The sequence below is a fragment of the Bemisia tabaci genome, chromosome 5 (assembly GCF_918797505.1).
Source record: "Bemisia tabaci chromosome 5, PGI_BMITA_v3".
Classification (NCBI taxonomy): domain Eukaryota; kingdom Metazoa; phylum Arthropoda; class Insecta; order Hemiptera; family Aleyrodidae; genus Bemisia; species Bemisia tabaci.
The window spans coordinates 14,919,721-14,934,304 of NC_092797.1; the positions used below are offsets into that span (position 1 = coordinate 14,919,721).

General features: G+C 37.0%; 1 protein-coding gene across 1 annotated transcript; it reads left to right on the forward strand.

The window, feature by feature from the left end:
- The first annotated feature begins 20 nt into the window (after positions 1–20).
- On the forward strand, positions 21–13,646 carry LOC109042213 (uncharacterized). The gene is made up of 11 exons (XM_072300315.1): positions 21–210; positions 1,461–1,631; positions 2,349–2,482; positions 3,629–3,822; positions 4,449–4,551; positions 5,069–5,294; positions 6,141–6,192; positions 7,005–7,105; positions 7,720–8,289; positions 9,059–9,187; positions 9,899–13,646. Exons 1-11 carry the CDS (start codon positions 168–170, stop codon positions 13,333–13,335), a joined length of 5,160 nt encoding a protein of 1,719 aa, XP_072156416.1. The 5' UTR covers positions 21–167; the 3' UTR covers positions 13,336–13,646.
- Positions 13,647–14,584: the final 938 nt, after the last annotated feature.

A 14,584-nucleotide genomic window follows, 5' to 3' on the forward strand; every position in this document is an offset into this window, starting at 1 on the left:
ACAACAACAACAACAACAACAACATAACCTGAAAAATTGTAAACAGTCGCTGGCGATTGTGTTCCTCTTATAATTTTTCAAATTTTTTTTGCACATATTCCTTATTTTCTTGCCAATAATAAATAATTTAGCTTCCCCCAATACTTTGTAACAAGACAAGCGTGAGGATGGAGTACCTCTTACCCTCTGAGGTTGCGCGCCTAGTGTATGGTAAGACAATTTTCCCTCCGATTCCTCAAAACCTCAGTGTAAATAATAGATTATCTCTGCATTATGCTTCATCTTGGATACTTGCATCCGAGGATTTCATCATTTGAGAGACGGATGCGTTATTAAAGAGAAGATCTCACATAGCAACTGTCAGTCCAATTCACATTGAACGTTGTCATGAGGTGAACCACCCGGCAAGATTTGATCAGATAGGTCGCTGTGCGAAAGAGAAGGCAACAAGGAATTATATTTCTAAGTCCCTTTCGCATCATGTCAAACCATTGATGGCATGCACCTGTTCATTTGATGGTTTCTTATATGTATCTTGTAACTTTTTACCCAATATTAGTTGGACGAAACATCCCATGAACTAGTGAACTAGTAGTCAAATGGATCGCATTTAGCAAAAAGGAACCAGCGCAATTACAGTGTTTTCGAAATTGTGCAACTTCTTTTTTTCTTTTATAATTCCTTTTTATATGTTCAGTACTAAACTTCAACGATTATTTTTGTTTGAAATCAACAATGTTTTGGTGGGAAGGTAAAACTATTCGTTATTCTGAGAGATTTTTTAAATAATTATGAAGAAACAACATTTTACAACACTGTAATAGCGCTGGTTCCATTTTGCTAAATACGGTACCAATGATGTAGCAGCATAGACAACTTAAAGTATCAAAATTCTACTCACTTGTAAACTCTATTCCACTTTCATGCTAGACAGAGCAGTTTTCTCCTGCAGCCTGTTGAACACAGTTGAACTTGGGGAGCAATTTTATGGATTAACTTTCTGCTGTTGAAATAAAGGGACTTTTGAACTTTTACACTGTAGCAAACGAGGATCTTTGAGGAATAGATAATTCCCTGCTGAGGTAGTTATATAGTATACTGTTCTCTCTTTTCTCATGCCAATTTTTTTGCAGCCATGCCATTCTCACATGCCATTCAGAAAGATGAACTGAAGAAATAAAGGAGCCGTGGTTTGATTTTCCAAGTTTTTAGCAGTGGTATTTTGACATTTTTAAAGGAACACCAGAAATTAGTCTTTTAAAAAGAACTAAACCTCCCTGAAACAAAGGCACACATTTTGACTATTATTAAAAATTTGAGTCCGTTATATTATTGCAGCAGTTAAATGATCCTCTATCGGACTTGCTAGTCTAGATTATTACTTTTTTTTTTCATGCTGTTTTAGAAATTTTAGTGTGTACCTAGCCAAAAATTTAACCATAATTATGCTTTGTTCTCAGGCTATTTAGAATGTGAAAAATGTTTCGAAGCTGCCAATGCATTCCTAAAAACATCTGAACACTTACGAGAATGTTATCAAATTTCTTTACTCAATCGGAAGTTTTCTACCAATGTCATGGGCTATTCACTATACAAGTGTCTAGATCAATTTTGTGCTATACATCGATTAGGTAAGATTGATCGTTCTCTATTGCAGACCATTTTATTATTATACTCCATAAGAAAAGTACTAGGACTAAAATTTTGATCTTTATGCTAAGTATCACCCTCTGAAAGATGTTACCAAAAATATTTAATGGTGACTATCCATTTTTTTACTTTTTTAATTCATCAATTTACAGCGTGTCTTCGCCCTTTTTGAATCACAGTATTGAGCAGTACTCTGATGGATTCAAATGAATGACTCTAGGTCATCTTCATCAAACTTGTGTTTTAGCTCAGTCATTGGCAGAGGTGCCAAAAACTTCAAGTCTCTGACAGATTGCAGCAATCCAACATTTGTTTCTAAGAACCAAATCTCTGATTTCTCAGTGATCCACCGATGGCGATTTCTGTATTTTCTGCACTCCTAGTCATTGGTAGTATGATATCAAAATATTCATAGGGAGCTGGTTGAAAGAAGTGTTTGAGTAAGCCAAAGAAAGAGTGAAATAGTTTTAGGAGAGGTGCAGCTCCGAACAATTTTTGTAAAGGGCACAGAATGTATTGTCAGGATCCATAATCAGGGCCACATGCAGAGAGATTACATAATAGCATTTCTTCTCATCCAGAAAGAGATAGACTACAGTGAACATGTGTAACGTCAGTGAAATGTACTTGACTACAAAGTTTAAGAGCTGCTTTTTATGTCTGTTGCTTCAACCCTGGTTTGTTTTCTGGTTTCACAGTTCAGGATCGAATAGAAACTATGCGAGTCAATCATATCTCCAGCCGAGAATTGGTCGATCAGGTGGCTTATCTAATAGATGTTGAGTGTAAAGGTCACAGCACAGTCATGTTCAACATAACAGTTCCAGTGCAGGTAATATTGATGATTTCTTTGAGTCGAACCTCAATAGTTTTTATTTCACCCAGTAAAGTTAAGTTTCTGTGAGATTTCATGATCACAAAGAAAAATTCAATTAAAAGTTGATCAGGTACTATGTGTTTTAATTTCTGAATTCAAATCCAATCCATTTGGACGGAGTTAAACAGAAAGGAACCAAGCCACATAGGGATCGAACCGAGAAAAAGAGGCCTAAAGTTTAGCTCCTGCATAAGACTCAATGTAAAAGTTAAACTTCAAGTTCAATTTCTGCAAAATTTGCTCAAACAAAAACTTTGAATTTTTGGCAATAGATAGTAGAGCAGTGGTTGAGTTCAAAACCTCTCATAACTCAATTTTTTCCAAAATGTGGGTTGGTTCCTTTCTGCTTAACTCAGTCCATTTCATCTTAAGGTTGTTTGTTCATTTTAAAAGCCAAAAAACTGGTTATAATTAAAATTCTAGCTGTAGACCTATGCTCTGATCAAAATCATACTAGCGCTCGCGTGAGATAAGTTGGCAGTTTTTTACTCTTGACTGTCACGCTCAGTAGACCATTTTACACCTCTGCACCCAGTAGTGGCATTGCGTATGGTCAATCGTCAGTGGTTATTGGACCGCAACGCACCTGCTCGCAAACGGAATGTAAACATCTGCCAACTTATTCGATGCGAGTTCTACTAAGAAACCTTCTGAAATACTCTAAGTTGGCAACTGTAACTCATTAGTAGTAGGTATGTATTGTTAAAAAGGCTCACTTTCTTAACTGTTACCCAGGCTAATCAAAAACAATGACCTAATCAGACTCTTCTTGAGAAATGCTATATGTATTTGAATGTATAATTTTTTTTTTCACGTTCAGGTATCTCACCAAGGTCAAAAAAAGCTATTTCTATGTTGTTGTTTTTTTTGCGAAAAAGTTTTTGATTAAATCTTTTTTTAGTCAATCTTTGAAATATAAATAATACAGGTCATTCTATATCAAGAACCGATGGGTAATTTTGTTAACTCCGCTAACTTACTTTCGCTGTGTTGAAAATTGTTCATTGGATCTTAAAAGCAATTCTTCAAATTCTCAATGAATTTCGTTCATCATTAATTTCACTTAGTCATTAATATTCAATGGTCTTGTTGATGAAATAGGAAGACATAAATAAAACCATTAATGAAACAGTTTCAAATACAAGAAAAAGCCCACCGCCCATACCGTTTAATGAAACCGATAGTATGAGTTACTCCGTTTCTATGGAAGGACTACCCTCCACACCAACCTGGTCTGTAACAAACACAACGTCAACACCTGGAACACAGTCCATGCCACCTTCATCCCCTATTGTGTAAGTTTGTTTAATGTGTTTTGAAATATGACATCTATAACCAGTATATATTTTGTTTTGGAAGTGGAATTTCTTTCATACGTAATGTTTTCTCTGGAAGATGGAGGACATAGCTTTTTCAACCTTTAGCTGCAGTGTCCACTGAGGACAATTTTGGTTTTTCTTTCAATATACTCTCGTGTATCTCATTAAGGGAGAATTTGCATGGAAATTTTATATTGCTTTATCTGAAAGTGCTTAAAGAGCTGATTTCACAGTATTTTTTATAATTTTTTTCTGATATGGGAAATAGTGTAACAATAGATTTAAAAGTGAGAAAATGCACTGCCTAGTGACGTCATCTGGCCATTTAAACACACGTATTTTAGCAGATTAGATCATTTTGTCATATCTTCTCCAATAATTGTTAAATTCATGAACCAAGGGTATTCTCATGTTCATTTCACTCAGTCGTTTCCATTTAAACATGAAATTCATCAAATTTTAGACACCTGCAAATTCTCTATTTACCTTTAATATTCGTAGTACCTCTTCACTAATTTTGCATTGTCCACCTAGCTTTAAGTCAGCCAGGAGAGATTATATTTCCTGTATTTTAGATGAGTAATTTTTAATTGATTTTCCAGACATTGTCTTTCACCATCAGTACCTGAAACAACAAATCTAGAAAGTTTACCTGGTAATTGCAAGCCTCCAGAAGCCAAAAAACCAAGAGCCAAGAGAAAACAGGTAATGAACGTTTGTTAGGTAAAATACCTGTGCCTTTATTTCACAATTCGTGATTTTTCACAGCTTTTTTATCCTTATTTTCAATATTTTTACCTTTTGCTTCCAATCAACAAAGGAAGCATGGTGAAGTTGGATACTTGAGTGGATACATTATTGGATTTTCTACAAAATGAATTCAAGGTGGAAAAATTTTCAAGTCAATTCAGACGTAATTGAGACAGTGGCTTAGTTCCACAAGGCGCAGAATGGACCACTCAACCATGAACGAATTTTGACTTGCAAATACATTTTTCAAAGGTAAATGATTTGTAGAACATGATGTTCACATTAAAAACGAGAAAGTAAGACGGAGACCGAGAAATACGTAAACAAAAGTTTCTCACGCAAGTTCTCCATTTCTGGCTTTAATCAAAGATTGGGCAAATCACCGCAGACAATCCATCTGATTAAGAAATGTTTTCATTCAGATCTCAAGTACCTACAGCTAACCTTCTCATATTTTTTGCCCTGAATTTAGGTGACAGGAGAGAATACTGAGGATAAAAACTCTTCCGGGAATAAAACCGGTTCGATCAGTGATTCAAGTGCCAGAATACCTGAAATCAGGATTGATGGAAGGAATCTCAATCAGAAGCAAAATGAGAATGAAAATTCAGGAGAACTGGAATCTGTCATCCAATCAATAGTCCATCAAACTCAGAGTGATCCTCTCTTTCAAAACTTTTTGGATGAGTTCTTAAACGGTACTTATGTTTCTCTTTTGCCTTAATTTTTTTAGTTAATATTGTACAGTTATTAAGGATCAGTCAAGATCATACATACATATCAAGCCGCTACCTCAGCGCACTAGAGTGCTCTGTGACTCCAAATCGCCATCGGAATCGATCCTCCCACAAATCAAGATCATGATCATGCTGTATTCAAATCTATTATAAGTGGCATTTTTGCAGTGAGAATTTTTTTCGTGTATCAGATGTCTTTTGGCACTTCAAAATCTAGTTTTTTCTGACTGAGTACACAGTTTTGTAGCTTTTCTTCATCCATCAATGGAATCCTTTCGGCAAGTCTCAGATTTGCGTAGTGATGTCTAATCACTGAAGTGTTGAGCAATCGGTGAAACAAACTCAACCTAATTTGCAAAACCTAGCCCAGCTAAATGCTCACCCGGACGTTCATCATTCATCATATGGTGGATTTTATGCTGAACAAGGTACTCATCAATCACCAAACAACAAACTTGAGCATTGACTTCTGAAAATACTGTCCGTTTTGCTAAATTAAATTATCTAAATTGTCATTGTGGGGTCTACAAAATGGTGAAAAAAAGCCGCCTCTGGATGCGACTGGAGGATATTACAAAACAGGAGGATATATCTATCTCAGGAGTTTGAAATTTAATGGCGAGTAGTTTGGTGTCAATTTTAGACTTGACTTCAATGATTTCGGTGCGTGTTAGAAATATTTAGGTGCATTTTGCACATGGCGCCTGTTGGATTTTCTGTTCTCACTCCTTTTACCGCAAGTAATATATTTTCAACGACTTCTCTTTTTGATCACCTCAATTCCTTACAATCAAATATTTGTTTCAGGTGAAAAAAACATTGATAATGCTCCCACAAAACGTTCAGAAGCTGAGTCTGAGTAAGTTGCGCCTAATCTTACTTAATTTAGAAGTATCAAAAGCTGTTTTCCTTGGCTTTTCTTAAATTTTTTTAATCCTCTTCTTTCTAGAGAATATTTTAAAACAGCAGTGTAACTAGTTTGAATTGAAATCACACTGCATCGGTTCATTTTTTCCTTCATCACCTTTCAAAGTTGCAGAACATTTTTTTTCAAATTTTATTTAAATCACTGCGTTACTTTCTCTCTTCTCTCTTGTAAATCGGTCCTGGATCATTTCTATTCCAATAAGTGTGGCTCAGAATGTATCAATCTCTTTACCATAGAGCACTAAACCACACACCCTAAAGCATAAGCAATTATGCCGCATCAATTTCTGTGGCAAAATCTGGCAAAGCTCGTACATGATAGGTGATGCTGGCCATCGTGCACACTAAAAGTGCTCTTTGTTTTAATCACAATTCAGTCAAACAGTGTATACTTACTCCTTTCAGATGGCTACGTCTCTCCCTCATCCTGTTATCTGGAAGAGGAAGACAAGGGATTGGAGTGGCACAGTCATTTACAGTCGTAATGATGAAATTTTAAGTGTCCTCAAAAACGTGACTGACGTATCATGAGATTTGGTACACATTCAGTTCAGGTGCTTGGTCCAACTCCGGGTTTTATGATGGCAGATGCCAGTTGCCTCGGCCCCTAGATGATGCCTTATCGTTCTGGCCAGCCCTTACTCATGTACTTACTGAATTTTAGTGACTTGTACTTTTGTTCAATGTCCTTTCATTTTTATCTATTTTTTATGTTAAATATCTAACCTCATCTTCTTTTTTCAGAAATCCTACCTCGGTTTCCAAGAATCAAACAAAAGGAGTTGAAACTGACAAAGACTCAGAGACAAATGTTGCATCACGGACCAATTCGAAAGAGAGCAAAGGTTAGATAAATCAAATAATGCATTTTTTTGACAGTCCTAGATTCCTTATTCAATCCCTGCTGAAGTTGATTTTTGAAGTACGTCATTCCACTCAACCAAATGACGAAGAATTGAACTAAATAATGTAACTTTTACCTCCAATTTCTGCTAGGATTGTGATGTAATAGACTACTTAAGAAGGTGCAAGTGCATAATGACCCATCTTTTCTCATCAAAATTTCATGTATAATGAATTAACTCAGCAACTATTTCTGGAAGTAACTCTTGACTAAGACATGAACATTTTTTCACATATCTTAAACTTACTGCCCTTAAAATAAATCATAATTTACTCGCATCATAAATTGCTCATTAAACGTCAATAGTCTCTGCGGTATGAAAATATGAAAACATTCATCTTGGCACTCTAGCTCAGCTATTACGCATAGCTTATACTTTGAACTACACAGGGTGGGGAAAGAAGACTTCTACAGTTGCTTTTCTGATAAGTAATGACTTGTGTTGCATCAAACATCATACTTTTCTGAAAAAAAAAACTTTGAATCTTTTATAATTCGCTACTTTTAGGCATCTCTTTTTAATAAGTCTACCTTGGTCTTACTCGGTTTTTTCAGATCCTCTATGCAGCACTGAAGGTGATCTCTCATCAGTCAATGAGTCCAAAATTAATTATGTGGAAGATAGAGAATCAAGCGAAACCATATCTGAAGAAAACGATCAGCAACTATTAGAAATTAATACTTCAGCTCCCACTAACACTGCTGCGGTAGAATCAAACACATCCCATAAGATCCAGCAAGCACAATCAGTTAAGAAGCCAAGCAAACCAGCAAAAGTAGCGGAAAAGATGCCAAGCCATTTGGCTCCAACGAACCATCAAACATTTTCAGTCGTGAAAATGGGAAAGGTTACCTCCTTAACCCAGAAAAATCCCTCAAGTTCCAGTATTGTCGTACTTGACGCCACTTCCACAGTGCCAACCTCAATCCAAGCTGGCACCGGCACTGTGCCCCTTCCGCATCGGATGGTGACTTTACCCAACCATCCAGCTACTTCCTTGATAAAAGGAATCCTCTCGCCCAGCTTATTTGCAGACAGTACGCTGCCTTTGAACAGGAAAAAAAATATACCTCCAACTGTCCTAATCACTGAAGATCTGCTGAACCCTCCGAAGCACGGTATCTGTAAGTATATTTTCAGTTTTGTGTTTGAACTGTCGAAAGTTTCAATTTAGTAGCCGATTTGTGTATTATTTAAAACTTAAGATTTTATAATTACTATCCTCTTTTTCTTTACTCATTCTGTTCTCAGTTGTCTGTAGTCTGTCGTACAAGCGAAATCCGGTTGTTCGAGTATTTTTTTGCGCTAATAAAGGTTAAGGTTAATCTATATGATACAAAGTTAGCACAAAGTTTTTAATGCATAGAAAATGAAACCAGGAGAAAGGAAAAAGTTATGAGAGTGCCTCAGACTCTACTGTGACTCTACCGTAGGGTGCCTACTGTTGCTGTAACGGTATCTTATGTATTTTTTCTCCCTTCTTGACGCACAGATCATTCTTACATCTAATCCTCAACGTGAGCAGGGATCAAATTTTCTTGTCTCCTCTGTTAACAACTTCTCCATTCAGAATGGCAACTGTATTCCCATTATTCACCCAGAGCTCATCAGAGCACTCTGTATTAATCTCTCCGTTGTTTTCAAAGCCACTATTTCAACCAATCGATGAGTTCATACGACTTCAAAATTATTCGTAAAGCATCAGAGAAAATTGTGTTAACATCTAGTTAATCTTTAAAATAGACTGATGAATAAAATATCTGTCCTGCAAGCCACGAATTTATGTTTATTTCAAGCTTCAATATTGTCTTGCCGCATGTTGTCATCTAGCTTTAAATAGAATGGTTCCTCCATTATTATTTCTAACTTCTTATTGCTTTTTATATTTAATAGATACCAAAGATGTGAAACCATGTATAATGGTGACCAATCAGCCGCATTCGAACCTTGTTAATATTGCCCCCAAAAATGCACCAATGACGACCCCTGAAAAAGAAACTCTTAACACAGTGGCTCCAAAAAGTAAGATATTGTTTTTATTCTTCTCATTCGAGTCCAAAGTCGAAAAGCATTAAAACGCAATTAGACGGTGAAAACTAGTTTTGTCAAAGGTGGTTTGTAAAATCAGGAAATTTTTTTTTTTTTTTTTTTTTTTTTGTAGTTTTTACAGCAGCTCCTAGTCAAAACGAATTTCAGCAGCGAACTATAGTAAAAATCGGAACACTTCATTTCTAACTGAATTTTAATAATGAATCTTTTAATGATGAACAGGATCATTAGATAGATTAATTTAAGAAGAATAGAAGTTTCTGGATAATGTATAATTTGCATCTATAAGAATAGATAGTCGGTGGCCATTTGGTGGTGGTGGTATTTTTTTTTAATTCAACGTTTATCAAAACTAGTTTTAATGGTAATTTTGAAAAGTGACTATACATATTGCTCATGTATAGACCCTTTTACAACTCTAAAACAATGTCGTTCCACAAATATTTCCCTCTCGTCCTGAGCAACCTCAGCCATGACTGCCTCAGTTTTCCATCTCTGTTCATGCTTCAAAACTCCGAAAAATGAAGGGCCTATTTGTTTGTTAACTGACACCAAACGGAATAGACCATGATAATTTTTTACAAGAAAAACTCACAGGAGAATGTTTTACTGTTGTTGTAAATATTTGAATACAAATAATTTTCCTTTGAATATGTGATGATACAATATCTCTTTTCCTTCCAGGACAAAAGGGAAACTCTCAAGGTAAAGTATCCTCAAAAGGACGTGGAAAGAAACCAAGCTTAGCCGTTACACCAAAAGACGAAGGTATGGAAGTCAACAGTGAAGCGCAGGAGGATCCACCAGGAGACTTTGTTAAATCTCAAAAGACAAAAACCTTGATCTCTACCTCCACAGCTGATTCTGATGCAACATCAGAAAAAACAATAGTCCCCATCAACTCACCCACAACAGTTGATTCCAATAGAGACTTCGCAGAAATGCTAATCGAACATCTGTCAAGAAGTAACTCTACAGATGGACATGTGGAATATTTCAATAAATCCTCATCCTCCGTTTTAGGAATGAATGGTAACCGCAGCGGGCAGTCGAGTCTTGCTGAAAGAAATGAGCAGGAAGCATCAGATTCAGAATGTTCCTCTGTGTTGCATACACGAAGACTAAACTCTGTTGAGGTTGACCTACAGTCTCCTCCAAATAGTTTCAAACTACCTTTACAAGACTCGGAAGCAGGATCTTCTGATTGCTCCGGAGATAAGACTGCGCAGGAGGGAACTGGAAAAAGTGCAGACAACTCTAAAGATTCCCAACTTTTTTCTATTAACAAAGATTCGAAAGAAAGCTCAAGTAATTGTAGTGTAGTTGATACTGATGTTAATTGCGACGTACCCTCCAGTAAGAAAGTCTTACACTGTAAAAGCTCAGTCGCTACTGTTGTATCAAACAGTACCTGCTCATCTGTAGAAGCACCGAAAGACAATACATGCCCTTCTTTACCCTCAGTGAACCCTTTATCTTCTCACGACAATAGTCTCTTTGCCTCTGAGTCATCATCAGTAGACCAAACAAACAGTTCAGACATCCAGAAATGTTCTCCTGCAAACACTTTCAAAATAACCAGTATTAACTTGTCGACAGACAAAATCAATTCTGAATTCAAAAAGCTTATCTCACCAGTCATTCACAATCGAACAAAAAAGCTGAGTTTGAGTACACCAAGAGACAAAAAAAGGCATGTTCGTGCACTGGATTTCTGCACTCCCACTAATAGAGATGGCCCTCCAAGGACAGCCCTTACCTGCCCAAAGCAAACATTGACTGGTAACAACTCTGAGAGAGATGATCGCTTCAAAAATGTATGCAGATCTCAACTTTTTGAGTCTCCCTCAAGTATCTACCCTCTTAAAAGCATAGGTGAGGAAACATCTACAATACCTGTATCACAAGAAAAAGCTTGTGCTATTTTTCAAACAGGTGGCTCTAAGTCCCAAGTAAAAACAACTGAGAGGAAGCTTTCAGCAATATTAGAATCTTCACCGAATGATGCCAAGTCAGTCTGTAAGTCGAACCGTGTGAAAGTTGCTAACAATTTAATGCCAAGTACAGTAAAATTGCAAGAAATTGATTCTATCCACAAGCTGTTGAGACTACCTAAATCTGAGCTGACCCAATTTAAAAATCAAATCTTATCAAGGAAGATTAATAAAAAAGAAAGTGATTCATGTCAGTCCCTCACACAAAGAGACCTTGATTTTGATGGCTCTGGTGAATTGACCGAGTCAAAACCTTCTGCCATTCCCCTTATTGACCGCTGTATCATAACTCAGGGAAAAATAGCAAAAAGATTAGATAGCAGGACAACAATAAGTTCAGACGATTGTTCCAGAAATAGCACGGAAGTTTTTGAACATGGACTCGGCCCACCAGTATCATCGCCTTCAAAAGCTTCCGATCATTTTGCTTTGAATAGAGCAAAAAGTACTGATTCTAGTCATAATTTAGGATATTGCGAGTCTGAGTCGCATCTTTCAGGAGATAAATCTATTCTCCACAAAGCTCTGGTAAAATCGCAGTATGCAGCCAATGAACAGAAATGTATTGGTAGTCAAGTAACTTCACCTATAAATAAAAGAAATAGGAAGAAAAGTAATGAAAGCCCTCGGAAGGATGAGTTTTGTTCAGCAAAATTTGGAGCAATACAATCAGTATACAATCAGCTTTCTAAGTCATCTCAAAGAGAGGATGCTGGAAATATTGATGATTTTCCAATAGAGAAAGATTCATCTAATAATTTCAAGGATTATGATGCAAACGTTACAACCGGAAGCTCTTGTGATGACAATTTATTCATTGTCACAGCGGAAGAACAAGAAATAGTTACTGCAGCTGAGGAATCAAAATTAAAACTAGAATACATAGTACCTGATGACGTGGAGGATCATCTATCTTTTGCTTTGCCAAAAACTAGTTGTAGAATTGACGACTTAGTGGCCTGTAATACTTTTATCTCTCCCTTGAAGACAGAAACTACTCATTATAATGGCGCAGCTAACCAAGTTACATTCCATGTGGTATACGATGAGTCCCAAGAACAATCTACTCAATTCAGTGCCAGTGATTTGAAACAAAAAGAGGACTTTTTGAAAAATGCTGTTTTCTTATTAGAACTTGAGAATGATAGTGGTCCAACCGTCCATAAATTGACTGTTAGTGAGGAGAGAACGCTAATGTACATTCCATCAAAAGTGGAGCAGGTTAAGCGAGATGGTCAGCGTAAAATAATTAAGAAGAATGTTTATCATCAGTCGAAGGGTAATAAACCTAAAGTCACAACTTCTACGGAGTCAGTTCAAACAATCTCCTCTCAGAAGTTGCTTCCATCACCTCCTCACTCAAGAAGTTTATATTCTGTAAAGAATAGAAGTAAAGATAATCCTAGGAGTATGAAAGACAATCTCTCTCCGCAGGATCTTACCATCAAAAGTGTGCAAAAAAATTTTCAAACCTCAAAAACATCTGATCATCAATTATACCTTGCATCTCCTAAAAGTCCCAACGGTTACCAGTCTTTAACAAAGACACATCATAATCTAAGTGAAAGGAACTTATCATCCTCCTCTAAGTCATTATCTGCAGCTAATTTGAAACCTCCGAAACTTTTGAAATCATCTCATTCGCCCAGCAAATCAGCAGCATCAGAAAAGAAGCATAAACCTGATTCCTTTAGCTTTGCCACCCCCTGCAGTCTCAGAAGTTCCTTGAGCCCTCCACCTGTTAAAAAACGAATGATTTCATCTCATCATAGAAAAGAATGGTATGAAGTTGCAGATGGAACTAAAATTCATACGCCAAAATATACTAAAAAACATGAGAAATTCTCTAAGGAAAAAGAGAAAAGCAATCATGATCATACCGCAGCCCATTCAGATAAAAGGAAACCTGAAAAACGTCATGCATCTCAATCCAAAGAGAGCGTAAAAAAACGAAAATCTAGAGACAAAGATGATCAGGCATTAACGAAGAAAAGGTCAAAGCCTAGTTTACTCGAAAGTGATCCCATCAAACACAATCAAAATGTTCTTGGTGAATTCCTTGAAAAATACAATTTGAAGGATATCAATTTTGCCTCTATGGCCAAAGACCAAAAGAGGTGCTCTTGAGTGTGGTGGCTCTAAGAAGAGCCGTTGGAAAGGGCAAGCCGGCCGGCTGCGAGAGGTCCGCTGGATGAGTGATGTGGTCCGTGCGGTTGACGGGAGCGAAGTGTCTTGAAGCGGTGAGGTCACGACAGATATAGCCGTGGTTGAGACTGCGGCGGCCAATCAGGAGCGAGCATGGGCTGCGTCGCCAGAGGTGAGCGGTGATTGGCCGCCACACCTCCTTAAGTAAAAAAAACAAGTAGAAATTTATTTTTTCAAAGAAGATACCTAAATTAAGACAGGAATATCAGTGACACCGTTTTTTGTTGACTACATTTGTATTAATGTATTCAAATGATCCCAGTGCCTTAAAGTTTATGTAGTTTGCTTCGAAATCCAAGTTGGGTTTACCTAGAGTCCCTTTATACTGAGAGTCAAGACAATTCGGCTCATGGATGTCACAAACGGGAATAAAGATTACAGAAATTGAACGTTTTTCGTAATCTTTGATCGGCCCATTCTCAAATGCCTTTCTCCGTTCCTCCTCTCATTCCGTTTGTTCCTTGCCGAACCCGTAATCCCCTGGTCCATTCCAGATTATAATCTTTGCAATTGGTGAAAATGTAATCTTTATTCCCGTTTGTGACACTGTGGAAGCCTAAAATACGGGGACCAATCAGAAATGGATTCAAATTGTCTTGACTCTCAGTATGAAGGGACTCTAGGTTTACCTAGCTGTACTCTCTCCTATGAAGCCTCTATTGTATCTCATCATCCATTGTAAATATGAGGGTCGCTCACCGAGTAAGTTCAATGATCTTATTTCTCCAAAACCACTAAGGATAAATGAATGCAGCATAAAGTGGGTATGAGCTTACGCTCAGTTTTCCAATGAGCTAAAAAAGTTAAAAATCTGCTCACTAATTTGCTGGTAGCGTCTGTCTTGCTGGACCACCTTCCTCGCTTTGCGGGTATGTACCTAGTCGTAACATGCACGGAGATTATCAAAACAAAAATTACAAATCGACGGTCTCGTGAAAGATAAGTTGTGGAGAATTCACCTTACTTTTTAAAGTAGTCTTTTCTTTTGTTTAAATATATTCTGATCAGCTTTCTAATGACAGCTGAATAGAGATCCTTGTCTTGACTTTGAAGCCAGGAAAATGAGCTTTTTTGACTTCATCATCAGTGGCAAACTTACCAGTGCTGAGACCAGATTTCAATTCTGGGAAAAGCTGATGGAAATCGCTTGGGGCTAAATCTAGCGACTATG

Bases quoted from the DNA above. Each gene is read 5' to 3' on its own strand.
- LOC109042213 (XM_072300315.1), top strand. From the start codon at position 168: ATGGAGTACCTCTTACCCTCTGAGGTTGCGCGCCTAGTGTATG. The intron at 7,106-7,719 runs GTTAGATAAATC...CGGTTTTTTCAG, and splicing joins CAATTCGAAAGAGAGCAAAG to ATCCTCTATGCAGCACTGAA. The intron at 9,188-9,898 runs GTAAGATATTGT...TTTTCCTTCCAG, and splicing joins TAACACAGTGGCTCCAAAAA to GACAAAAGGGAAACTCTCAA.